A 27,422-nucleotide genomic window follows, 5' to 3' on the forward strand; every position below is an offset into this window, starting at 1 on the left:
CCGAAATTAAGAGTTTTATGTTTAACCAATTGAGCCACCCAGGTGTCTCTTGACTTTCTATTACATTTTAGACAGGTGACATGCTCATTGAGATATAGGTGTATGTTTTTTAAAAGTCACATTATAGGGGCGCCTGGGTGGCGCAGTCGGTTAAGCGTCCGACTTCAGCCAGGTCACGATCTCACGGTCCGTGAGTTCGAGCCCCGCGTCAGGCTCTGGGCTGATGGCTCGGAGCCTGGAGCCTGTTTCCGATTCTGTGTCTCCCTCTCTCTCTGCCCCTCCCCCGTTCATGCTCTGTCTCTCTCTGTCCCAAAAATAAATAAAAAACGTTGAAAAAAAAAAATTAAAAAAAAAAGTCACATTATAGTGAAAATCCTCATATAACAAGCTTTCTTAAGAAAAAAAAAAAAGACCAAATAAATGGCTCTTTTATTTATTTTTTGCCAAAATTGATAACTGTACAAATCTCTTTAAAACAGAATCAGGCCCATATGATTTCACTGATTAATTCTATCAAATATTCAAAGAAGATATAAAGACCAATTCTTCACAAACTTTTCCAGAAAATAGAAGATATAATACTTACCAACCCATTCTATGAGGCCAGTATTACTCTGATACCAAAACTGTGATGGACAAAGCCATCATAAGAAAACTACAGACCAATATACCTCATGAATACAGAGGCAAAAATCCTCAACCAAATACTAGTAAACTGAATCTGGCAACATATAAAAATGATTACTCATCATGACCCAGTGGGATGTATCCCAGGATTGCAAGATCAGTTCAACATATGAAGATTAATTAATATAATATACTATGTCAATAGAATAAAGGACAAAAAAACATTTATCATTTCAGAAGATCCAGAAAAGCTCTGGGCAAAACCCAACACCATTTCATGATTTTAAAAAGTTCAACAAACAAGGAATAGAAGGCAGCTTCTTCGACCTGATAAAAGTTATCTATGAAAACCCAATAGCTAGCATCATAATCATACTAAATGATGAGAAACTGAATGTTTTTCCCTATGACCAGAAACAAGACAAGGACATCTGTTCTTGCCAGTTATATATCCAACATTGTACTGGTGGTTCTAGTCAGTGCAATGAAGCAACAAGAAAAAATATAAACAATTTGCACTGAAAAATAAGAGATAAAATTGTCTTTACTGGGGCGCCTGGTGGCTCAGTCAGTTAGGTGTCTGACTCTTGATTTCGGCTCAGGTCATGACCTCTGGGTCATGAGTTCAAGCCCTGCATTGGACTCTGTGCTGACAGTGCAGAGCCTGCTTGGGATTCTCTCTCTCCCTCTCTCTCTGCCCCTCCTCTGCTCATGTGCACGCTCTCTCTCTTAAATAAATAAACATTAAAAAATTTGTCTTTACTTGTAGTCAATGTGGTCAGGTGTGTAGAAAATCCTAGGGAATCCACGAAAAACTCTAGAAGTAATATAGGAGTTCATCAACGTAGAAAAATGGATCAATATACAAAATACACTTGTATTTGCATATACTAGTGATGAACAATCCAAAAATGAAACCAAGAAAATTCCATTTATAGCATCTAAAAACCCAAAATGCTTAGGAATAAATTTTACCCAAAGATGTAGAAGGCTTGTATACTGAAGATTATAAAACATTGCTAAGAGAAATTTTTAACAGATCTATATAAATGGAGAGACATTTCGTGTTCATGCATTATAAAACTCAATTTGTTAAGATGGTAATTCTGCCAAAATTGATTTATAAATTCAATTAAATTCCCACCACAATTTTTTGTAGAAATTGATAGATGATCTTAAAATTTACATGGAAATGCACAGGATGTAAAATAAACAAAACTATTTTGAAAAAGAACAAAGTTGGAGGATATACATTTCTCTATTTCAAAACTTAATACAAAGCTACAATAAATAAGATAGTGTAATAATGGCATAAGGACATATAGATCAATGGAACATAGTTAAGAATCTAGAAGTAAACCCTTACATTAATGGTCAATAGGTTTTTAAAAAGATAAGACAATTCAATAGGGAAATGATAGTTTTTTTCAACAAATAGGGAAAATGGACATCTACACGAAAAAAAAAAAAAATGAAGTCAGATCCCTACTTCACAACATACACCATACAAGCATACAAAACAACAACTCAAAATGGGTCATATAACTAAATCTAAGAGGCAAACCTCTAAAAGTTCTAGAAGAAAACGTAGGAGAAAATGTCTGTGACCTTAGGTTACACAGAGTTTTTAGATACAACATCAAAAGCATGATTCGCTAAAACATACTGAGAAAGGGAATTCTGCCAAAATTAAAAACTGTTCCACTCCAAAAACCAGAAGAAAAAAAGAGTCAATGCACCAAGTTGGGGGGAAATTTTTCAGTTACATATCTCATAAATGATTTTTAATCAGAATATATAGAAATCTGGGGCACCTGGCTGGCTGAGTCAGATCAGTGTGTGACTCTTGATCTTGGGGTCTGAGTTTGAGCCCCATTTAGACATTACTAAAAAAAACCAATATATATATATATATATATATATATATATATATATATATATATATATATTCATTCAGTAGGAAGACAACAATCCATTTTAAAATGGGCCAAAGATTTGAAAGGCATTTTACCAACAAAAACATAGGAATTGTTAATAAGCAAAGGAGAAGGTGTTCCACATCATTAGTCACTAGGAACATGCTAATTATAATTGCAACAAGATAGCTCTTCATACCCACTAGAATGGCCACAAGAATAATAAGAATAAATAAGAATAAATAAAATGGAAAACAGTTCAGCAGCTTCATAAAATTTTAAACATATATTTACCTTAAGATGAGGTAATTACCCTTCTAGAAATCTATTCAAGAGATATGAGAATATGTCTAAACAAAAATTGTACATGAATGTTCATAACATTATTTATATGAGCTAAACTGGAAACAATCCAAATGTCCACAATCAAGTACATAGATAAACAAAATGTTGGGGTGCCTGGGTGGCTCAGTCAGTTAAGCATCTGACTCTTGATTTTGCTTTTTGTTTTGTTTTGTTTTTTTAATTTTTTTTTAACGTTTTATTTATTTTTGAGACAGGGAGAGACAGAGCATAAACAGGGGAGGGTCAGAGAGAGGGAGACACAGAATCTGATACAGGCTCCAGGCTCTGAGCTGTCAGCACAGAGCCTGACGCGGGGCTCGAACTCACGGACCGCGAGATCATGACCTGAGCCGAAGTCGGCCACTTAACCGACTGAGCCACCCAGGTGCCCCTGACTCTTGATTTTGGCTCAGGTCATGATCCCAGGGTTGTGAGACGGAACCCTGCATTGGGCTCTGTGCTGAGTGTGGAGCCTGCTTGGGATTCTCTTCCTCCCTGCTCTCTCAGAAATTAAACAAAATGTGGTATGTCCACAAAATGGAATACTACTCAGCAAAAGAAAAGAACAAACTGCTGTGATTCACGCTAGAACTTGCACAAATTTCAAAAATATTATGTCGAGTGAAACAAAGCCAGATGTAAATGACCACATATTTTATCATTCTGACTGAAATGTCTAGAAAGGGCAAATCTATAGAAACAGAAAGTAAGTTAGTAGTTGCTGGGGCTGAGCATGGGGACAGGGAGTGACTGCAAATGGGCACGAGAGGTCTCTTGCATGATGGGAATGTTCTAAAACTGGATTGAGGTAATGGTTGCATAACTTTGTAAAATTTACTAAATATTGTTGAGTTGTAGTCTGAAAAAGGGTGCATTTTATGATAAGTAAATTATACCTCAATAGAGCTGTTTTTAAACACACACACACACACACACACCAATCTTTCCGTCTATTAAGCACAAGAGCCTATGTTGACCCTAGGCAAACACAAGAACACAAAGACTGTGCTGGTTTTTCATTCCATGCAAGACTATGAAAATCTAGGAAGAGACCTACAACATAGAAATGAGTAAATATCATCAGTAAAAGAAGGTAGCAAATGTTATGAGAACACCCGTTACCAGGCTGGCCCAAAGTACCACCATCTCTCTCTACTGCAATAGCCTCTTCTCTGGTCTCCCTACTTCTGCCATTCCCTCACAGGGTCTCTTTTCACCCTGGAAGCCAACATGGTCCTGTTAAATCCTAATTCAGATCATTTCACTCCTCTGCTTAAAACGCTTCAATGGCTTGCCGTCTCATTTAGAGTAATCTTCTATGTCTTTAATATGCTTTTAAGGCCCTCCACGATTACTCTCTCCCCTTCTCCCTCAGTTCCATCCAGCCACAAAGCCTGCTTAACATTTCTTCAACACCCCTGGCACACTCCCCCCTCAGGCCCTTTGCACAGGATGTTCTCTCTACCTGGAACACCCTTCCACCAGATTTCTGCAAGGCTTGCTCTCTTACCTCCTCCATGTCTTTGTTCAACTGTCATGTTCACAGTGAAGCCTAACTTGACTACCTTACTGAAAAATTCAGTACCCACCCCCGGAATTCCCCAGCTGCCTTCCATACTTTATTTTCTCCAATGCACTTATCTCCTTCGAATACATTATATATTTCCTTATTTTGGTTATTGTCCGATTGCCCTCCACTGACAAAATGTGAGCTCCACAAGAGCAAGGGTTTGTGTCTGTTTAGTTCACTGCCGTGTTCCCCATGCCTATAATAGTACCTGGCATGTGGCAGGTACTCAGTAAGTGTTTCTGGAATGAATGACAAAGAAGAGTTACTAAAAGCGTTCACAAAAGGGATGTGTAGGAGAGACTTAAGCAGATGAGACGTCAGAATGTGGAGATTGTTGAATGCCTAGAACATAAATATGGAACGAATGAATAAATGGATAAATGAGCAAATGAACAAGCAGTCTTGTGATGTTCTACACGCTGCCTTAGCATCCAGTGAAATGGTCCAACCTATGGATTGTGCGGAGCTGACTCATCGAAACTTTAGCTTTTTCTCTATGGAAAGAACTTGTATTGACAAAATAATCCTCTGGAAAAGCTGAAGTCCTCTGTGCTATGCCTGAAATGGCCACTAGGGAATGCCCAAATCCATAATGCTAAAGTATCCAGGATGCAATTGGGCTCCCCAACAGTCATGTGGGGGCCCCGGTCATTCACAGGCTGATAACGAAAAAGGAGAAGTCTTCCAACATTGGTTCATCTATCCGCCTTACCTGGTGCCCACCAAGCCAAACATTCAAAGCCCATCAATATGACATGTAGTTTTCAGCCACCCCTCCTCGACACACCCTATGTGTGAGCTGTACTTGAGCTACATCTCTGTATATATGACTTCTTGGCCCAGCACAATTTTCTTTTTTATGCTGTCTTCTCTGCCTATCACTGCCTATCCGATTCCTATGTGTCCCTTTAAAGACCAGCACAAAAGCCACCTCCTCCAGAAGCCCTTCCTGATTACTACTGCTCTCACTGCCCAGTGCTTTCCTGATATCCTGGGGCTGTGGTCACCTGCCCCAGTCAGCAGCCCCTTGGTAAACACTGATTTAGACACTGCCCCTATCGAAGCACTTCATTCTGGAGTTCCCAGTGAAATCAGAAATCTACCAGCTCGGGACTGTCAGGAAGGTCAAGGGATACAGGTCAAAAATGAAGTCGAGAAACAAGACAGAATACAATGTTATGATTCTGCAAAAGTGGTAAAGAACAGCCTATTCTTGGAAGGCCTCTCTAGAAGGGAAAGAAAGTCCACTGGCCATATAAGAAGAAATACAGTCTCCAGTTGCCTCGACCCCACCCACCCTCAGGGCTGCAGGAGAAGCCTGGCCTGCCCAGCTTTCCCCCCTCCCAAGCTGGCTCCCGCTGTTCCCCAGGTCTCCTTTTCCCTGCCTTCATTATTCAGCCTAGTCCAACTACTTGGCTGCTAGCAAATGGGAGCTCTAATAGATGCCTGGGGCCTTTTTCCCTTTTAGCCTCTTTCCACCTGCTGTACTCTGTGCTTTGTTCTCCAGATTCATGATAAAGAGCAACACAAAAATCCCATCAAACATGACAATGTGCTGCAGAAAGCACGTACCAGAAATGTATCCTGGGGCAAGCACAGAGAGTGGAGCCTGCCTGGCAAAACCCATGTCTGGACAGATTAGTCCAAACCCGCTCCTGGACAGCAAGCCCCAGGCGGGGGTAGGGGGGTGGGGAGGGTAGGGGGGCTGGAGGTTACGCCATGATAGAAAAAAAATCAGCATTTACCCTTAATCTCTATAGCCATCTTGTGAGAATGTATTCTTGTCACTATTATAAAGACTCGGAAACTCAGGCACAGACAAGTGAGGGGACGACAACAGCTAGGTCGTAGTAGAGACTGGATTGGAATCCAAAGCTGAATGACTACAATGACTAGCCTCTTTCTCCTGGACCATGCTGATTCTACATATATCTAGCCTTCCTCTCCTCTGTAAGTCCTAACACAGGATGGACACGCTGGGCGTGCTCGGCTCCTTTGCTCGGTTCCCTATCCGGTCGATAGGCGCCGAAACCGACATTTGCTACTTACATTGTAGGATGTGAGATACCATCAACGCTGTAGAGTTGTCACTGCATGGAAGCCTTCCTAGAGCCAAATCCTTCTTTATTTGAAGAGTAAAAAGATACCTGGAAGAAGTTGGGGGGGTAGAAAATCTCTTAAGAAACAAGCATTTCCCTTCTCCCAGATCTCAGATGTTTCAAGAAAGAGACGGCGCCCCCAGTCAGCAAGATGCCTTTTGGGGATGGTGAGTAATGCATAGGCTTTGCTTCAGCCCCAAACCAGTACCAGACCACAACTCGGCTGATCCAGCATTTTGGCAGGCCTCACAGCCATTAGGAATCACCCCAGCTAAATCCTCCCGCCAACTTGAGGGAGTTGGCCAATCATCCTCCAGTGGTTTCTGCCACGTAGCAAAGCCACATAGCCAGCCAGAGACAAAGGGAGATTCAGCAAGAACAAGCCCACTGGGGAGGCTCTGTTTACTAAATGCTATCAGAGCACTCACTATCAAAACAACTTAGATTGGGAGAGCAGGAATGATCACCCCATTTTACAATTACAGAAAGGCAGAGGTTAGGTGATTTGGGCAAGGTCATTTTGCCCAAAGATAGTGAAACTGGCCAGAAGTCAGGTCACCCACAGAATTTATGCCTCCTCCTATCCAAAATACTGTGTTTCAGAAATCAAGGACTTGAGGTCATGCTTTACTCGGACTACCTTCTCTGTATCATCAGAGACCAGCCCAGCACTTTGCACAGAGCACGCAGGAAATTCCTATGTTCTGAAAGGAATGAACCCAGGGTGCTCTTTTTTTCCCACCGACATGCTCATCAGGGACCCATAAAGTACAGATTGGCGTCCAGAGTTCTGCCAAAGAGATAGCATTTGGTCCCACTCTTTTAAGCTGTTACCAAAGGAGAATCAAGTTTTGAAAAGATGTGTAAAAAGAAGATTCTATCATTGACTGCTTTCTTCCATGGTCCAAATTTGGTTCCAGTATTTGATTTTATACACTGAAAAACATATTAAGTATGTACTGTGGGCATTTCCCAATGTAAGATGTAACTTTCTAAATAAAGTTTTATCTGGACTTCTTTATTTAAATCAATTAAGCCTTGAAGGCAATGTGGTAAATCAAAATTAATTGCAGGGGATAGATAAAAATCTAGATTAGAACAAGCAGGTAAAATTAGTAGGTGATTATTCAATTTATAAACGCATTCATCATTGTAATACTTCAAATTATGAGCTCCCCTAATGGGCTAGAAATGATTCAATTAGAAAATTTATATTTGCATACCACTCTCAGAAACTCATGGATTGGCCCCAAACGAGGCATCCTTGTGAATTTAACTATAGTTAAGTATCTTAAATGGCCCACCAGAAAAAATAAAGGAAGTCTAACATTTGCCATTGCCTGCTCTCAAATATAGATGTAAATGAGAATTAATAAGCCTCAATCGCTGAAGGGAAAGTGAATTTCTTTTTGCTCCTAGCAAGAAGGAAAAGGAAACTTCTTGTCATTTGACACGTTCCTTGCTACTAAGAGGGCAGCTGCCTGCTACAAATACCAAATCCTCGCTCTGAACAGCTGATGAATCATTTATCATCACATTGATTTTCTCATTCTTTCCCTTTTGGAGGGTGGAGGAGTTTATCTCCATTAAAATTGGTCACAGTGTGAGACTCAAGTGAAATGGGTTAGCAAATGCAAACTGATATAGATACCAAGATATCAGGTTATCTGGGAAAGTGGGCTACAACTCACAAATATGGAAGAGAGAAGGTGTGAGGGAGTGACAGACTTGTGAAAAGTGACGTCTGCAGAGACCCCGCAGCATACAAGTCCTCCTGTACAAAAGGGGTGAAGAAGAACTGGCCTTGAGCTGTGTTGGGAGGTGTGGGAGGTGGGGGAAAACTCGGCCAAATCACTCAAAGCTCCCAGGACCTGTTTTCTCCTCCGTAAACTAGGAGAGCTGGGGCAGATTATCTCAAATATCCATGCTAGGGTAAGATTCTAGAGCCTGGCAAGCACAGTAGGGTTTGGGGGAGCCTTATGTTGACAATGCATTTTTGAAGTAGGTTTACATTGTCATTTTGAAGGGTATTGTATCTAAGTATAAATAGACTTTTTAAGCGAAATCAGTCAGTCAGAGAAAGACAAATATCATATGACTTCACTCAGATGAGGACTTTAAGATATGAAACAGATGAACTTAAGGGAAGGGAAGCAAAAATAATATAAAAACAGGGAGGGGGACAAAAACATAAGAGACTTAAATATGGAGAACAAACAGAGGGTTACTGGAGGGGTTGTGGGAGGGGGTTGGGCTAAATGGATAAGGGGCACTAAGGAATCTACTCCTGAAATCATTGTTGCACTAGATGCTAACTAACTTGGATATAAACTTAAAAAATAACTTAAATAAAAAAATTTTTTAAGTAGATTTTTTAAACGTTTTATACTTGTAAATTTTATTTTTATACACATAAAAGATTTTGTCTCAAATTATGAATAATGTGTAATTATAAATGACTGTTAAAATTACATAAAATTATGAATAATTTATAATTATTAAAGAATTGTAATAATTATCAATGATTTCCATTATATATTATAATTTATTAAAGTCATTTTTTAGACTTTTTATTTTTTTACTCTTTCAATGTTTTATAAGTATGTGTCGTCATCACTTTCTACCCATAGGATGCATACACACACCCGCAGGTTTTCATAGCTGGTATATTCGTGCCGTCAAGCTGCCTTCCAGCTGGAACACAGATGCGATGAAGGCAAGCAGTCCTGTTGTTGTAGCAGCTAAAGGCAGAACCCCCACATGGGCACCCAGGCTGGCTGCCGTGCTAGAAGGCCACCCCTCCTCCCTGAAATCCCCACCCTTTGGAAGACTAACACTTTGGGGACCAGCCAGGCCCTCCTTCTCCTCAGCTCCTCACCGTCTCCCAGAGAGTGACTGAGAGCCAAGCTTGCCAAAGAAGGCTAGAAGCCCATCCCCTGATAAATGGAGAATAATGAGTCTTAGGTAACATCATGCAGCCGACCCACAGGTAAGTACTCTACCTTGTAAGCTCTTCTCGAAGATGTCCGGGGTCCACTGGGAAAAATTTCACCATAAATTTGAAAACAACCTCCTTAGGATCTTAAAACACAATTATCTCCATAAGTTTTATTTAAATGTCCATCACAACAGTTACAGGTATTTACACACACACACACACACACACACACACACACACACACACACACAGTGTACGCACACGCGCGCGCACACACACACACACACACACACACACATACACACTTCCCTCTCTCCTCTCCCCTCTTCTCCCCATCACTGCTTCCCTCAGACTTTTCTTTTAAATTTCAATTTTCCACATTTCTAGGATGGTGCTATTTCTGGATCGTGTCTTTATGTGGATAGCAATCGGGAAAGTTTCCCTGTCCCTCTTTCTACCCTCTCTCCCTTTGAGTTTCTTTTTGTAAACATGTGTCTCTTTCTGGGCCCTACTGTGCCCTCTATGATGCGTCGCAGTTAGAAAATATATATACCACTTGCCTCTTGGGGATTCTGCACTCCTGGCTGAGAGAAAGGCCCAGCTTTAGAAGCAGGTATTTATCATCTGACTCAAGGTTCTCATAAAAGGAACTAGAGGTGAGTGTATGTATGGAGTGGTGCCTCTTTGTTGCTTAAAATCGACATTAAGAAAACACATCTAGGGGTGCCTGAGTGACTCAGTCAGTTAAGCGTCCAACTTCGGCTCAGGTCATGGTCTCATGATTCATGGGTTCGAGCCCGGCATCGGGCTCTGTGCTGAGGATTCGCTCTCTCCCTTTCTCTCTGCCCCTCCCCAACTCATGTGCATGTGCCCTCTCTCTTTCTCTCTCTCAAAATAAATAAACTTAAAAAAGAGAAAACACATTACTTGTCTTCACCCCTACTTGCATTTGAAAAAAAAAAAGAAACTCTTTGCATCAAAAGCAAATATTTATGGAGTGCCTATTATAGGCCAAGCGTTGCACCAGGCAGGTGCCGGGAATGAAAAGACAAAGAAGTACTCATAGTCTGGGAGGATGGGCAGCAGCACAGACTAATGTCAGTGTTGAGTACTGGGGAAGCAGAAGAGGGAGAAAAGAGGGCTCCCAGTTCGATTTGAATTTTAGATAAACCATGATCACACGGGAAATACTTATACAAAGAAATTATTCTTTGTTTACCTGAAGTTCCAATTTAGGTGGACATCTTTTATCTGAGAACCCTACGCCTGAAGTGAATTTTGTCACAGGCAGGAAAGGTAGGAGTATGAAGGGGGTCGATGGCAGAGGTAAAGCTAGAAAGGCAGGCAGAGTCTGTGCTTTGCGGATCCTGCTAACGAGTTTGGGCTTTATTCTAAGGGCAATGAGGAGCCGTGGAAGCATTTTCAGCCGGGGCGTGATGTGGTCAGCTTTGTATTTTCAATAGTTACCTTTGGAGTAGTGTACATGATGGATCAGGGGAATCAGTTAGGAAGCTGTTGGAATAAGGTGACACGGGATTATAATGTGGTGGGAACAGATGGGACTGCGGAAGCCCCAACCCAGAGAGCACGCGAGGGAAGAGACGCTGTAAAACAGCGTGTCTTGGGCGCCTGGGTGGCTCAGTTGGTTAAGTATCCAATTCTTGATTTCGGCTCAGGTCATGATCTCATGGTTGGTGGGAGTGAGCCCTGCATCGGGCTCTGTGCTGACTGACAGTGTGGAGCCTGTTTGGGATTCTCTCTCTCTCCCTCTGTCTCTGCCCCTCCCCCGGCTCTTGCGCGCGAGCTCTCTCTCTGTTTTATTTAACACACTTAAAAATAAAAGCATTTCTCAGAGTGTCGACTGAAATCTGCCTGCATCAGAACCACCTGTGGAATTTGTTTAAAATGCAAGCTGCTGCCCCCCCCCCCCGCCCCGCAACCCGGGAATGAGGCCCAGGAATCTGCATTTGAACAAGTGATCCTGACACACACTGAAATTTAAGCACCACACTAGGTGGTGACATCCGGGTGGACGGAAAATTCCATACATACTAGGCACTCAAATACGAAATGAAACAAATGGACAGTGTCTGTGACATTGGATAAAACTAAAACATCTTCGGGTAGAAGGTAAATGGCAGTGCAGACTGACATAACGACCAAGGTCAGCCTGCCCTAAAATGGGCACTTAGGCATTAGGATTATTTTGACTTAAAAGCAATCAAAACCCAGTCAATTCAGGAAATGCTTTTTACCTCCCCCTCAACTGGCTAAATTTACACTGGAAAGGAAGAGCCTGTACCAGGAAGAGAGCTATTACCTGAGATAACTCCGTTACAACATGAACTAGGTGTGGCAGACAGGGAGGAACTTCGCTAGGGCTTTTGATCAAAGTCCTCTATGTCCCATTGTGTCTGAGTGGCCCAGCAAACATTTGTTTACCAAACATTTACTTTTTCTTCCTCCTGTGAAGTGCATTCCTTCCCTCTGAGGTCCCACACCCTGCCCCCTTCTCCTTAGTTCTGGATGACACATTTACCTCATTTCACCTGTCTTTGGAATTTCCATGCCTGTGTGGATTCCCCATACCTATGAGATTAAATTTGAATTTCTCTTGTTCATCTGTCTCCTGTCCATTTGATTCTTATTCTGGCTAGAAGGACCTTGAAGGGCAGAGGAAATTTTTCCTTCCCTGAGAACATGAAGGATGCTCAAAGATTTGCAGTGCTGGAGTCCGAGCCAGTCCACAGAGTGCTGTAATTACCAGCATAGATCCAGGAGCATGAGTTTTTTCCTCTTGGGCAAAATTAAAACGATTTTTTTAATTGCTAAATTCACTGGATATACAAAGGATTAAAATAATACATCGAAGCCCTTTTCTCCCTTATATTTGGTGAGGAATAGTGTGGTGTTGCTGAAATATTTTCAAGCTGTCACTGGGAATTACATCCCTTAAGTGATTTTCCATACTTACTTTTTACTTGCTTTGTAATGGGCTTCAGTATCTCCAACCAGACCTGTGATAACATTAATGAAAAAGTTGGTAGAACATGGCATTGAGTGCAGCTTTTTTTTTTTTTTTTGGTAATGGACAAAAGTCAACATGAAATAAACAAATACCAAGACTACTGAGATCCCTTCTAACGACAGTTAGAAACAGTGGTGTCAGAGATGACATACCTCGACCATATTCAATCAGCCCCCTCGTATTTACCCAATGACAGTGAACACTGTTGATCTATAAACTCTTCGTTGTTGACATTTGAATCACTGCTCCCCTGCCTAAGTAGGATGACAAAGGTGTCACATACAAGGCTCGTTAGTGGCTACAAAGACTAATGAAGGCATTTGGCTCTGCATTTGAATCCTAAAGCCTCCAAATGCCAGCTTACTTTCTGGGAAGGTGCTGGTGCTGGATAACGGAATAGCCAAGGCAGGACACGTCAGGAAGAACATCCAGAATGTTGGGGCCTGAGAGAGGGGAAAGAAGAGTCCCCTAGTCATTGGTAAGGTTAGGAGCCTTCATTCTGGAGGCCGATGTCCAGCCTCAGGGAAAATCAGAACAGATAAAGCACAGATTGCTGTTCCCAGGATGACAAAAGAGGAGCGTAGGGTAGAAAAGTCTGTTTGGTAAACTGAGGCGACTTTAAATAGACAAAGAGGGAAGAGGGACAGTAGTTGTTAAATCTGGTCATTTTGCAAGGGTTTAAAATGCTTTCTCATTTTTCAGTCAGGTTTGAGCGCTCCATACCTGGCTGCAAACTGCATTTTAGAAGCAATCCTAGACACAAAGAACCCTATAATGAAAGCAACTTACATTATTTCCAGAATGGCTACAGAATTCTAATCCAAAATATTCCTTTTCAGCAAGATTTAGGTGGCTGCAACTCAGGTTAAACAGCGCCTTCCCGGATGACTTTTGCTAAACAAAACAGAGAGATCATAGCACAGTTTGCATTCCTGACCTGATAGTGTTACTGCAGTGTGGGAGAAAGGGTGGGGGCAGCCCAACTCTTAAAGCACTTTCGGGTAAGCACGGTTTACAGGTCTTGCTTGCATCCTCTCAAAAGACGATGTTTCACAGATAAATACATGCCTCTACCTGTAGATTGTTTTAGGGCCTCCTCCCCCCCCTGCTTAAAAAGCCTCAGACTAATGACAAATCCTCTTAGAAAAAGAGAGCCTTGCACTTAACTATGGCGAGATCTGCAAATCTACCCCTTCAATGGAATTCTTTAATCAATTCATCCCACAGGCAATTTGAATGATTTCCCCCCAAATTGACAGATAGTTTAATCAAGATGCAAATCTGACCTGCTTAAAATCCTTCTGTGGCTCCCCTCAGGATAAAGTCTCTAGTCTTCGCTCAGGAGGCCGGGCCCACTTTGGCTCAAGCTCACGTGGCCCCGCCTGCCCCTCCGGCCTCTTCTCTTGCCCCTCCCCCTCGCTGGCATTTTCCTTTCTAATAATCGCAGCCTGCTCGCAGTTCCCCGCTCACATCAAGTAGTTTCATGGCTCCGGCTTCTGCTCCCCTGTCATTCCTTCTCCACAGACCGCCCTTCCCACCGTTCTTTGGTTTGGCTCACTCCTACTCAGCTCAGATGCCATCTTCCCTGGAGAGCTTTCCCGGATACCTATCAGCCACAGGGTGAGCCAAGGGCAACCTCGGTGCTCCCAAACACCCTCTCTCACCTCCAGCGTGCACTTTGAACCCGGATGTCTGTCTTTCCCATTAGACCGAATACCTTCATAGCAGGGACCTTGCTTCATTTTTCTTGTTACCCACCACGTCTAACTCAAAGCCTGGCACCTAGTAGGGGCTCTTGAATGTTTGCCGCTCTGACATGAAATTGGCCAAATTACTCATAGGAGCTCCTTGAGTAGACTTCACTTTGCTGCTTTTCCCACCAGCTCTGGGTCCAGCATAACTCGTTCACATAGGGCCACACGTTTTTGTTTTTCTTCATAAAGCCCACGTCCACGGTGAACACAAAACAGCCCCTTTCCTGGGCTTCTCTGAGAACAGGAGCTTTGAAGATCTCTCTGAAAATGTCCCGGAGCCGTTGCAGGGAGGGCCGTGATGGGAAAATTGGGCCCTGGATGATAGGCGCAAAGAAATGCTGCTGAAAACCTCTAGTTAAAGCCAAGTCACGTGGTGCCTATGCCGCTGCAAAGGAAGCCGGGTGAGGGGAAATGTAGTTGGAAATCACCGACCCGTAGAATTTACGGCAACCTTGAGAGGTCAGAGAGCCCAGCCACCCTCCTCCCACCCCCTACCCTCTCCCTCAAGGCAGTGCCACGCGGAGCAGGGGCCCACATCTGGGATTTAATAGCTTCCAGGAAGGCGACCTACCCCACCCCCTCCCCCCGGCGACCCCAAATGCTCCCCTCTCCCCTGGACTTCTCTCTACTTAGTTACACTGTCCAAAGCTCCACCACCAGCTCGAGATTCATGTGGGTCAGCCAGGGTCCTATTTTAAAATGCAAATAGGCCGCCAGGGGTAAAACCTACTGCATCCCCAGCACCTGGAGAAAGCTTGAGGGAGAGGGGGTTTGATTTTATGTGGGAGGTCACATTGGAGCTGTGGTCTGGGAAGAGGGGGTCAGCCCACACAGAGTGGGGGGTGCAAGGGCATGAAGGACATTGGGGCGCAGTGGAGGAGGGGGACGTCTGGAAGGGAGGAGGGAAGGGGGAGTTTTTGCCTATGTGGCAACCTTGCCTAGGGCAAGTGCTGACACAGACCATTCCAGACAGATGAGATCGCTCCTATTTTTAAAGCCCTCCAGACAAGGAGCTGCCACGGGATTTTTATTATGAGAAAGAAAAAAGAAGAATTTCTAAAGAGAGATATGACAGCAATACTTTTTCCGACACCAAAGAAACATTTCAGTCATGAGGACCAAATTCTGTCATAGGCTCTGGTTTCTTCGCAAACAACTTAGGAAACTCAAGATTTTCCTTTCTCCTCCTCATTTTTGATTCTTTTTTTCCACCAGAGTATTTAACCCTCCCCATCAAGGCTGCCACATCCCACGTGTTTGTGTATTTAAATGTTTCTGCAGTCACAAAGAATAAATATATAGCCATTCTTGTAAGGATTCCGATCAGGGCTTCCTTTTTGCTTTCTTCCGTAAGATCCCATACCATGTTTATAAGAGTAATCGACTGAGTCTTCCATCCCCACACATGTTGCCAATTGGCTCTAAAAGCCTTTGGCATTTATGCCTTTGGAGGTCAGGCGCTCACGTGGCTCGGGCTCTCCACCCCCATTTCCGGAGAGGCATTTCCCCTTCAGCCCTCCATAATGTACCTCGAAATTGGCCAGCCTTGTGGAACGTGTTGCATAAGAGGTAAGGGCTTGGTTCTGTCTCAACATGCAGGCTTTAATGTTTTTCAACCATGATAATCCAATTCCTCAATTTTTAGGTTACGATTATTTTTCTCATAATATCTCTTTCTATGCAACTTTTCTATTTTCTCTTTTCTGGACTTCTCTGTTTCTTTTCTGGACTTTTGATTCTCTTTTGCATTCCATGTTTGTGTTTAAACTGACACTTCAACGTTCTGATCAAGCTCTTGAGTGGATCTAAATTCTTTACTACCGGTCCCCCCTCAAGGAATTGGAACTACAATCCTGAATCCTGTTTTACCCTCCCCCTTGGATTACAGTAGAACAGCGTTTATCTTCAAAAGAAAACTTTTTCTATAGGGGCTCGTGGGTGGCTTAGTAGGTTAAGCGTCTGACTCTTGATTTTGGCCCAGGTTACGATCTCACGGTTGTGAGATCAAATCCCGCATTGGGCTCCATGCCGAGCGTGGAGCCTGCTTGGGATTCTCTCTCTCCCCCCTCTATCTGTGCCCCTCCCTGACATGCACGCATGTGTGCAAACTCTCTCTCTCTCTCTCTCTCTCTCTCTCTCTCTCTCTCAAAAATAAATACTTGAAAGCATATATATGTGTATACAGTTGACCCTCGGGCAACACAGGTTTGAAGTGCATGGGTACACTTGTATATGGATTTGTTTTGTTAAATACAGTACGATACCGCAGTGTAGCACTACAGATGTATTTTATCTTTCTTACGATTTTCTTAATAACATTTTCTTTTTTCTAGCTTACTTTATTGTAAGAATACAGTATAGAATACAGAGAACATACAAAACGTGTATTAATTGATTGTGTTATTGGTAAGGCTTCCAGTCAACAGTAAGCAGACTGTTAGTAGTTAAGTTTTGGAGGAGTGAAAAGATAGAGATAGATTTTTGACTGTGTAAAGGGGTCAGTATCCCTAACTCTTGTGTTGTTCAAGGATTAGATAGATACATACACAATTGAAAACTTGTTTTAGAACTTCTATTTACAGTCTCCAATTTACAAACTGTGTTTTAATCATTGGGCATTGATTTCTGGGGAGCTCCAAACTCCTCTTCTCATGGGAACAACAAATGTTCAAGGTAGTTATCTGTACCCAACAACCTGCCAAAGCTTCTAGGCCCCCAGAGCTGTCAGGTGACAATTTGCTACATCAAACCTGAATTGTAATCGTGCTCTACTCACTTATTAGCTGAATGAATTGGGGAAAATCTTTTACCTCGCAGATTTACCTGCCTTTTCCAGGTACCTGAAAACAGAAACCACGTGTTTGACTACCTGGAAGTATATATATATGTTTGCTGAATAAGTAGATGAATGGATCCGAACAATTAACTTGATTCCTATACATTAGTAAGACAGTTCTTTCAGGAGGAAGAACAAATTAGTCACTGTGTGGACTAGGGCAAGTTACTGAATCTTCCGGAGCCTCAGTTGACTCAGCTGTGAAATGGAGATAATGGTACTCTTATCTCGGGGGGGCGTGGGTGGTTCAGCCGGTTGAACGTCAGACTTGATTTCGGCTCAGGTCATGATCTCATGGTTCGTGGGAGTAAGCCCCGCTTCGGGCTCTGCGCTGACAGCACGAGCCTGCTTGGGATTCTCTCTCTCCCTTTCTCTCTGGCCCTTTTCTGCTCATGTGTGCACATGCGTGTGCATGCTCACTCTCTCTCTCTTTCTCAAAATAAATAAATAAGCTTAAAAAATAGATTTATCTCATGGAGTTGTGAGAATTAAACAAGATAATTCACGCCAAAGGCTTAGTACGGTGCCTGGTATGTCATATGATTTAAGCGATTAATGATTAAGCAGTGGATTTAATTAATTAATTAATTAATTCCGTCTCTGCCGCCAACTGAAGAGAGCCCTATTCGAGGCTTGGACTCACGAACCATGAGATCCTAACCTGAGCCAAAGTCAGACGTTTAACCAGGCACCCCTGGATTTTTTTTTTAAAATGAGCAAGGACAGTAGAAACTCTCTTAATGAAATTCCACTTGATGATGCACAGAGAATGCTTTACATTCCCTCTTTAACACATTGGCAGATGCCTGTGTCATGATGAACGTTCATGACTAGTAGACTGCTCTAATGGTTGTGTACTTCTACACCCATCAATTGAGTTCCATGTGTAATAATTATTTTCTTGAGCATATTTTTGATCATTCTACTCGTTATAATTACACAAATTAAATGGCATGTACACCAAGGAATTATGAACACTGAAAGCAAGAATTGTTTCTGTGAAAACTAAGTTCATCACTTTGCAAAAACTCAGTAAAGGGGGAATCCCCAAAAATGTGCTGTCATGTTAGTTTTGCACATGACAGCAGTAAAATATTGCAGGAGAAAAATCCGGAAGGATTCTGTACTCAAATTGCTTTGCAAGCATCTATGTTGTTTTTCCACATTAAATAAGTGAATGCTGAAAATCATAGATGATGAGTTATTGGTGTGGTTTATGGAAGAAAGACAAAGAGAACCAGAAGTCCATACTCAAAAAAGCTCTGACCCTACAGCAAAAGACTGGCATATGAATAACAATGTATATGTTTTATGTCAAAATTAGAAGTTTCAGGGGAATCTGGCTAGCTCAGTGGGTGGAGCATGCAACTCTGATCTCAGGGTTGTGAGTTTGAGCCCCACGTTGGGTATAGAGTTTACTTAAAAAAACAAAATCTTAAACAAAATTAGAAGCTTGGGGCAAATGGGTGGCTCAGTCGGTTAAGCGTCTGACTCTTGAATTCAGCTCAGGTCATGGTCTCACAGTTCTTGGGTTTGAGCCCTGTGTCAGGCTCTGTGCTGACAGCAAGAACCCTGCTTGGGATTCTCTGTTTCCCCCTATCTGGCTGTCTCTTGCTCGAGTGCTCTCTCTCTCTCTCAAAAATAAATAAACATTAAATTTTTTTAAAAAAATTAGAAGCTTAAGGTGTCTGTGTGTGTACTTTGATTTTCTGCTTTGACAAACTTTATCAATTAACTAACAACCACCTTTGGCCACATAGATAAGGAGATTCTAATGTATTTATATATTTTGTGTGGACTTTAAAAAATATAGACTGTACAACTAAGGTTTCAGAAAAGGATAAACTGAAACAAAATACAGCATATTATTAACAGTAGCATAATCAGTATTTTTAATTTTTTCTTATAGTTGTTATATTTTTCCTGTTTCCAGTGCTGACTCCACATTCAAACTATTTCTCATGTTCCCCTCAGGAAATTGTTCTTGAAGTCACAGATGATAATCACTCATTCTTTTGACGTTATGGTTCTGTCTCTCTTTTTATCCCCAAATATGACTGTATTAGCTTTGGCTGCCATGACAAAATGCCATAGACTGGGTGACTTAAACAACAAAAATTTATTTCTCATTTAGTTTTAAAGGCTGGGAGTTTGAAATCCGGGTACCACCAGCAAGGTCAGGTTCTGTGAGACCTATCTTCTTGGCTTGCAGATGGCTGCCTTCTCACTGTGTCCTCACATATCAGAAAGATAACTCCCTTCTTCTCCTTCTCCTTCTCCTTCTCCTTCTCCTTCTCCTTCTTCTTCTTCTTCTTCTTCGATTTTACTTTTAAGTAACCTCCACACCCAACCTGGAGCTTGAACTCATGACCCTGAGCTCAAGAAAGCACAACTAACTGAGCCAGCCAGGCGCCCCCTCTCTTCTTCTTATAAGGGCACCAAACCTATTGGATCAGGACTCCACTCTTATGATCTGATTTAACCTTAATTACTTCCTAAAAGCCCTATCTCCAAATACAATCACGTTAGTCACACTGGGGGTTAGAGGCTCAACATATAAACTTGGGTGGGACACGATTCAGTCCATAGCAGTGACCCAGCTTGATGGCCCACTTTAGTTACCATATCTGGTCTTTATGACTTTGGCTCTTTCCAAACATTAAATCCACTCTGAAATAATGAAGATTTGTGAGGCATTTTGGAAAGAATGTGCCCAGTTACAGAAGGCCAAAAAAGAGTTCCAAGAATGTGCTGAGTACCTACAATAAATATTAGGAGGCACCACATCATGGTGGCTAAGAATGTGGGTCCTGGAACCAGACACACCTGGGTCTAGTTCTGCCCTCTGTCTGCTAGAGGGGTGATCTTGGGCAGGCTATTTAATCTCTCTGAGTTTCAGTTTCCTTAATTCTAAAACAGGACTGTCAGAAGCCAAACACCAAAGGCCATATATTCTATGATTCCATTTATATGAATGTCCAGAACAGACAAATCCATAGGGATTGGGGACTGGGTGGAATGGGGAATGACTGCTAATTAGTATGGGGCTTCTTTTTGGAAGGATGGAAATATTCTGGAATTCGATAATTGTGATGTTTGCACAACACAGTGAGTATACTAAAAACCATTGGACTGTACAGTTTAAAAGGATGAATCTTGTGGTATGTAAATTGCATCTCAATTTTTAAAAATTCATAGAGAGCATCAAATGAGGATATTGAGGTTGAGTACTTTACATAACATCTGGTCTGTAGGAAGAGCTCAAGAAGTGTTGCCTGTAGGATGAGGATTATTTTATCATCCAAACTGGCACACTTTTGAAGGTTGACAGGGGTAGTAGTAATTATTTTTTTTTAATATTTATTTATTTATTTTGAGAGAGAGAGAGAGAGCATGCGCATGAGTGTGGGGGGGTGGTGGCAGAGAGGAGAGAGAGAGAAACTCAAGCAGGCTCCATGCTGTCAGTGCAGAGCCTGATGTGGGGCTCGATCTCACAAACCGTGAGATCATGACCTAAGCCAAAATCAAGAGTCTGACACTCAATCGCTCAACTGACTGAGCCACCCAGGCACCCCAGTGGTACTATTATTATATTGTCACAACAGGTGTAAACCAGGACTGTCTTGGACGAACCCTAATGTATGGACATCTAGCTATCGGCATATGGATCACCCAAGGGGTCTGTTTTGATAAGGGCAACATTTATTTGAATATTCAAGATCAGGGAGTATTAACGATTGCGATTGCACACGTAACTATAAGTATCCCCTCAGAGAAACCAGTGCCTGTTGATCATTCCTTCATTGGCAAGTGAATGGAATTGCCTTTCAGGCATGTTAACAGTCTGATTCCACATTTCCATAGGTAAGACCCAACCGTAACAGCCACATGAAAAAAAACAGGAAGAGAATTTCATCAATTTTAGCTTTCTCCTTAATAAGCTATTAAAAGCTTTCCCTCACCTCCCCTTTAGCATGTTTTTTCTCCATTTTGTGTTCTCTGTACCCAACTCTTTTTGTTTTTCTATTGTAATCCCCCCACCCCCACCCACGCTCCAGGCTTACTTTTGATGCCCTTGCCTTTGTCCTTCTTTGTTGCCTTTACTCTTTTGTGACCTTTCCCTTCTCTCTTTGATGCAACACACATTATTGAGCACCTATTCTGTGCCAGTGACTTTCCTCGGCTCCAGGGATACTGCGGTGAAATGGGTGCAGGCGTTACCACGAAGGAATACATAACAGGCTGGCAGTCAAGGCAGGCACATCAACAGGTAACTGCAGTAGTTAGGGCTAAGTGCCCTTGTGGAAGCATGTAAGCAGGGGGTAACAAGAAATCACATCCACTGGGCACCTGACTCAGAAAGATGGAAAGGGCATAGCGTAATGGATTCCTACTGGAGGAGACGCCTATTCCAAGGGAGGAAACAAGAGTTGGGGTTAGCCAGGTGAAGACAAGGATAGAAGAAGGACGTCAGAGGCAGAGGAGATTAGAAAGCCTGGTGTGAACGAAACTGCCAGCAGTGAGGTGTTCCTAACGGAGCAAGTGAGATGCAGTGACTGGAAAAGTGGGCGGGAGCCTTACCAAGATGGGCTGCCAGGAGAGGCAATACTCCTGCAGGCAGGGTTTGAGGTGGGGACCGCTGGTGTTAAGTGGAAGTTGACATGGTCAGACCTGGGTTTCAGGAATGCCATCCTGGCAGAGGTTAGGGCAGAGGCTCCCAAACTATCAAGTGCATATGAATCAACTGGGGATCTTGCTAAAATACAGATTCGGCTGTCTGTCCTTCTCTCTGCCCCTTCCCCAGGTACACTTTCCCTCTCTCCCTCAAAATAAATAAACTTTAAAGAAAAGGGGGGGGCACGTGGGTGGCTCAGTTGGTGGAGCAGCCGACTTTTTTTTCTTTAATCTTTTTAAAGTTTATTTATTTATTTTGACGGGGAGAGTGAGCAGGGGAGGGGCATTGAGAGACAGGGAGAGAGGATCCCACTGACAGTGTGGAGCCCAATGCGGGATTCGAACCCACGAACCATGAGATCATGATCTCAGCTGAAACCGAGTCAGGTGCTTAACAGACTGAGCCACCCAGGAGCCCCACCCCCCTTTTTTGAGCATCCGCTCTTGATCTCAGCTCAGGTCATGATCTTGCAGTTCGTAGGCTCGAGCCCCACGTCTGGCTAACAGCATGGAGCCTGCTTCACATTCTGTCTCTCCTTCTGTCTGCCCCTTCCCCACTTATACTTTCTCTCTCTCTCCCAAGATAAATAAATAAACTTAAAAAAAAAATACAGATTCGGATTCAACAGGTGTGAGGTGGGGCCTAAGCATCTGTATTTATTTCTCACAAGCTCCCAGGGGAGACCGGTCTGGCTGTCGATCTGTTGATACACTTTGAGGGACAAGGGAGGAAGGAACAGGTGGAGCAGGTGGGGCTGCTGCAGCAGTTTGAGTGAGAAACGATAGATGGCAGCGTGGACTTTGGCGGACAAGGAGGTGGGGTGTGAGACGTATCTCCATGGCCGGTGCCATAGGGCTTGGGGAGGTGAGGGAGCATGATGGGCCTGGAGGTCCCAATGTTCTCTTTGCCTGGCCCCCCATTTGCCTTCTGCCAGGGTCAGGTTTGCTTACACCACGGCTGAGCTTAGGCTACATTTTGCTGCCTTTTATACACCTTCTGCATCACCCTTCTCATCCCCGACATTTGTTCCTTTGTCAGTTGGCCCACCGACCACGTGTACAAGAAGGGGCTCTCCTGCCAGCTTGCTGCCCTCACCTCCCACCACTCCTTGCTACTGAATTCTTCCCATACCCACCTATCTGAGAGTGGGGATGCTTGGAACATTCCTCACCCATGTCTGCACATACTTGAGCCCCTCCTTTGACACTCCCTACCCTTTGCGCCAGTCTGGAAGGAAAATCACAGCTTGTCATTATCAAAAGCTTTCTGCTTTTGTAACAAAATACGTTTTTGACACTCGTCTCTGATGTGTTCTCTGATTCCTTCTAAAGTCACCCAGTTGGAATGTTCTTTTGGGTTTTTATGGTGCATCTTGAGAGCTTTCCTGTGTATTATCCCATTCGCAACTTCCCCCAATCACCCATTCTCGAACTGGCTGAGGATCAGTTGTGTCAAGGATAGCATAAGCACATCGCCACTCAGCATCTTTATGTAGACAATTGTGAACTAGACCCTTCTGGCCAACCATATGGCTGATTTCCATCTCTCCTTTTCCTCGTTACATACTGAACTCTGAATGCCATTTTGGAACACAGAACCATGCAGAGCGCTTCTAGTGAGAGTATCTGATTTGTACTGAGTAGAATAGAGTCCAGAGATATTTCTGTATTTTGGTACCATTTGATACAGTTCCAGGATTAGAATGTTTTCAGTGATGCTGATTTAATTTCAGCCATGTGGGAAAATCTTGTTCTGCATCTTGGTCTACACTCCTTCACCTCAGTCTAGCTGTTTATAAACAGCAACAGGCATACACCTCATTTACAGAGAGTTTGGACCCCTCCAAAAGTAAGTCTTTTTCCTTCCCTGTCTTCCACAGACTACATCCAAAAATCTCAGAACACCTTAGGGACTAAACCTTGAGACTGCTCCTTCCAAAATGCTGTTTTACTTTTCCTTAAAAATGCAAATATCTTGGGGCGCCTGGGTGGCTCGTTGGTTGAGCATGTGACTTCAGCTCAGGTCATGGTCTCGTGGTTTGTGAGTTTGAGCCCTGTGTCGGGCTCTGTGCTGATAGCTCAGAGCCTGGAGCCTGCTTCAGATTCTGTGTCTCTGTCTCTCTGCCCCTCCCCCACTCGTGTGTGTGTGTGTGTGTGTGTGTGTGTGTGTGTGTGCGCGCGCGCGCGCGCGCTCTCTCTCTCTCTTTCTACCTCAAAAATAAATAAACATTAAAAAATGCAAATATCATGACATTGCAATAAAATAAATAAATAAGGCCCATGTCTCACACGTTTACCAACAGAGTCAGATGCAACCAGTTTTCTAAGAAAGAAGTTGAGCACGATTTCAAAGTTTGCACTGGGGACCACCCAGGAAACTAGGAAATGGAGCTCCTTCAGGACAGAGCAGAAGAAATTATTGGCCAAGCTGTGACCCTTCTTGGGTGTTGAACTCCCAGTAAAAAGAACCACTAAAAGTGGTAAGAGGCTAATTACCAGGTAGGAGCAGTTCATTCTAAAATGGAGCCCTCTCTGCAGGCAGTCTGGTCTTTTAGCATCTGGTGTAGAGCAAGGTGTAGTTAGACACATCAGAGAACAAAGAATAAGTAGGAAGTCAACCAAGGCCCTTTCCAAGGAGCCCATAGGCTCAGCAATAAACCCTGGAGGGAAGCCCAGTTTTAACTGGGTATTTAAGATTTCCTGGTGGGGGTAAGCAGAGAGAACCTAATCCTTGTATTTGCCTGTGCATGTGTGAAATTCACACCAAGTTACAAGTGGTTTTTATTTTATTTCTGAAAACACAAAGCAGTTCAAAGTACTGCGTGTGTGATAGATGGAAGGCTTGAAGTTGCTTAGGATTAAACTGCTCAGAAAGATTTCCAGCCCACGTGGCTGTCCTGGGGTGGGGAGGGGTCCGGGAGAATCAAACGGAGCAGCTGCCCAACTTCCACCCTCCTTACCCACAGCCACATTGATACTGACCAAACTAATGTCTGGAAGAGAACTCTGGAATCAGAGAGCTAGTTTGGTACCTGATACTTTCTGGCAGACACCTTTTTGAAGCTACAAGGGAATGATGATGTCATTGCCTGAGGCCTTATGCAGGCCTGGCGATGATCTAGACAGGTTGCATCTGATTCATACTCTTTGCTGGATGGTGTCTCATTGCTCAGAATTACCCTTCACACTAAAGGAAAAAAAAGAAAAAAAAATCCTAGGGTACCTCCCTAATAGCAATCTTGCCCCCACTCCTAGGACACTGAAATTACCATGCCTATATTGGAAAGGCTGTTGAAAAGTGACAATGTAATAATAGCATTCTCAAGACAGTGCTCCCAAGTCTTGTCGAAATTGCTAGGTACTCTGGGTAATTAAAACAATTATAATTGTTTGTTTCCATGTAATGCTTTAGCACGAAATCCCTGTGGTGTACATGATGCACAACCAGATTCCAAGTGGTAACTGGAGTTTTCTTTTAAACTGGAAGTCAATGAAACAGACCTTCTGTATATATCTAGCAATTATATATCTAGCAATAGGAGACACTCAGGACACAAGAGAGACCATTAGATGTCATATAGTCTGGCCCCTTCATTTTATAAGTGAGGAGATTTGGATCCAGAGCAAGGAAGAGACTTGCCCAAGGGCTTTCTGAAAAGCAGAGCTGGAACTGAGCTCATTTCATTACACCAGGCTGTCCTTAAATGTAAAGAAAAAACTGATGTCTAGGTGTATGAAGGACAAGAAAGATAAACACCCAAAACTCATTCCTTTGATTCACTCTTTCCTTTCATGGTCACGCTGTTTTTTCCTAACTTTACTTTTTCTCACCTTTTGACTATACTGTTGACTCACACTTCCCTCCTGCTTACAACTCCAAGGTCTCTCCATTCCTGTCTCTTCCTTCCTAGAATCAGTTTGACTGCATTTAGAAGGAGAGCTCAGTATGTCGCCCAGCAGGGCTCTGAGCCGGTTGGAAGCCACCCTGTTCTGACAGGTTGTGAATTTCACAGAAACTCTATAAAGAAGCCTTTAAGAATAATGCCTTTTAAAACATCTACTTAATAAGAGGCCATGAAAGGCAACGTATTAGGGTTACTGTGGAGAAACTGTGTTGACTGAACAGAAAATCTTTTAAAATTATATTCAGGAAACTATTCCAAATTAAATGGATTGGGGGAGGCATGTGTCAAGTTTGGGGATCCATAAGAAAGTAGTATATCAATGTATAAAATATTCACCCAAATGTTGAAACCTAAGTGATGGGATTTTATTTGCATTTTTTTGTTGTTGCCAGAATTTTCTAATCTTTCTGTAATGAATTTGTCCCATCATGTGTTAGTTAAAGCCGGATTCAAAAATGAAAAAGAATCACGAACTTCTAAAGGCTTCTAACTGGTTCGCAAGACGCAAGGTCATGTGAGCTATCACTCAGGCTAATTGCCCCGTCACAAGACGTCTCATTCGCGCACCCTGTCAACACCCCCACATTAGCCAGGTGTGCTTGCTTGTCGACACCTGTGGACTACACTGAGGGACCAGATCTGCCCTGAAGCTAGAAGCCTATAAGGGGTGCTTGACTCAGTCCTAACTTGGCCTCTTGCCAAGCTCCACCCTTGAAGAAGTCACTTAGGACCTGGTATTTCATTCCTCTTCCCCCATGTAGACATCTGTCTGTGTTCCTGACCCTTATTCACCTCGTCTTTTATTTCGGCTTCTGCTGTTTGGTGCTGCTTCCCACAATGGCAGCCGGCTAGATTCCATAAGCTCTGCTCTCCTCTGGACTGATTTTCACCCGTGTCCTGCACACAGTGATTTGCTGAACCCATGGCTTAGCACCAAAACTGAACTCTTAGGCCTGATTGTGGCAATCTACCCCTTTCCTCCTAGTCTGCCATGCATATAGCCATCCAAGCCCTGAGTGCTGACTCACGCGTGTGGGCCGTGGGGTGACCTGGGCTGTATCACCCAAACCCTAGCGGCTGCCCATTTTTCTTAGTCTGGCTTAGTCTGGGGCTGATGCCAGGTTCGCAGACCTCTGCCATCCTCCCTCCTCCAGGTTATTTCAATATGGCAGATCTATTGTTAGGATGTGTAACATAACTCAAAACAGTTGTCTGGGATTCTCTTAGTGTACTCAGAGACAAGTACAGCCAAGCTCAGAAAACTTTGCAGTCATATATTTTTTTAAAGTACTGTACCTCTAAAACTCTAGCATACAAGAAAGAAAGACAAAGTATGCTTTAACCTGCACAATGTTCAGTTGGGGGAATCCGAGAAGGGAGCGGTGGCAGGAACGATTACTTATCCTCAGTCTTTGGTGGGAAATTGGGGTCCCAAGATATACTAACCTTTGGGTTTTAAAATTAGTCGCATACTCCCAAAGCAAGCTTTTCCAATATCTTACTCCCTTAATTTCTTACGTGGAATTATTTGTGCAGAAGGATCTGGTTAAACGGACTCATTGTCATTTATAAATCAAAACCAAACATATTCCTCCCTTATGAATGTTGAATTTGATATTTGCTTGTCCCAGCTTACGAGGTTCTAGTCCACATTCCTACAAATGCAGAAACGAACAAACATGTTCATGGTGGCATCTCCAAACCGACTTGACTTGGGGAGCCTATGTAGG

At 43.0% G+C, this 27,422-nt stretch overlaps 1 protein-coding gene across 1 annotated transcript in view; it reads right to left on the reverse strand.

Annotated features, from left to right (window-relative positions):
* Window positions 1-26,616, reverse strand: part of FRMD7 (FERM domain containing 7) — a 38,907-nt gene extending 12,291 nt beyond the window's left edge. Inside the window, exons 1-6 of the mRNA XM_042973973.1 lie at window positions 26,475-26,616; window positions 22,456-22,586; window positions 13,313-13,417; window positions 12,470-12,512; window positions 9,560-9,593; window positions 6,508-6,605 (exon numbers count right to left, since the gene is read on the reverse strand). Coding sequence (XP_042829907.1) covers window positions 6,508-6,605; window positions 9,560-9,593; window positions 12,470-12,512; window positions 13,313-13,417; window positions 22,456-22,586; window positions 26,475-26,616 — 553 coding nt within the window. The remainder of the gene's footprint in view (window positions 1-6,507; window positions 6,606-9,559; window positions 9,594-12,469; window positions 12,513-13,312; window positions 13,418-22,455; window positions 22,587-26,474) is intronic.
* Window positions 26,617-27,422: the final 806 nt, after the last annotated feature.

This window comes from Panthera tigris, chromosome X, assembly GCF_018350195.1.
Source record: "Panthera tigris isolate Pti1 chromosome X, P.tigris_Pti1_mat1.1, whole genome shotgun sequence".
Lineage (NCBI taxonomy): Eukaryota > Metazoa > Chordata > Mammalia > Carnivora > Felidae > Panthera > Panthera tigris.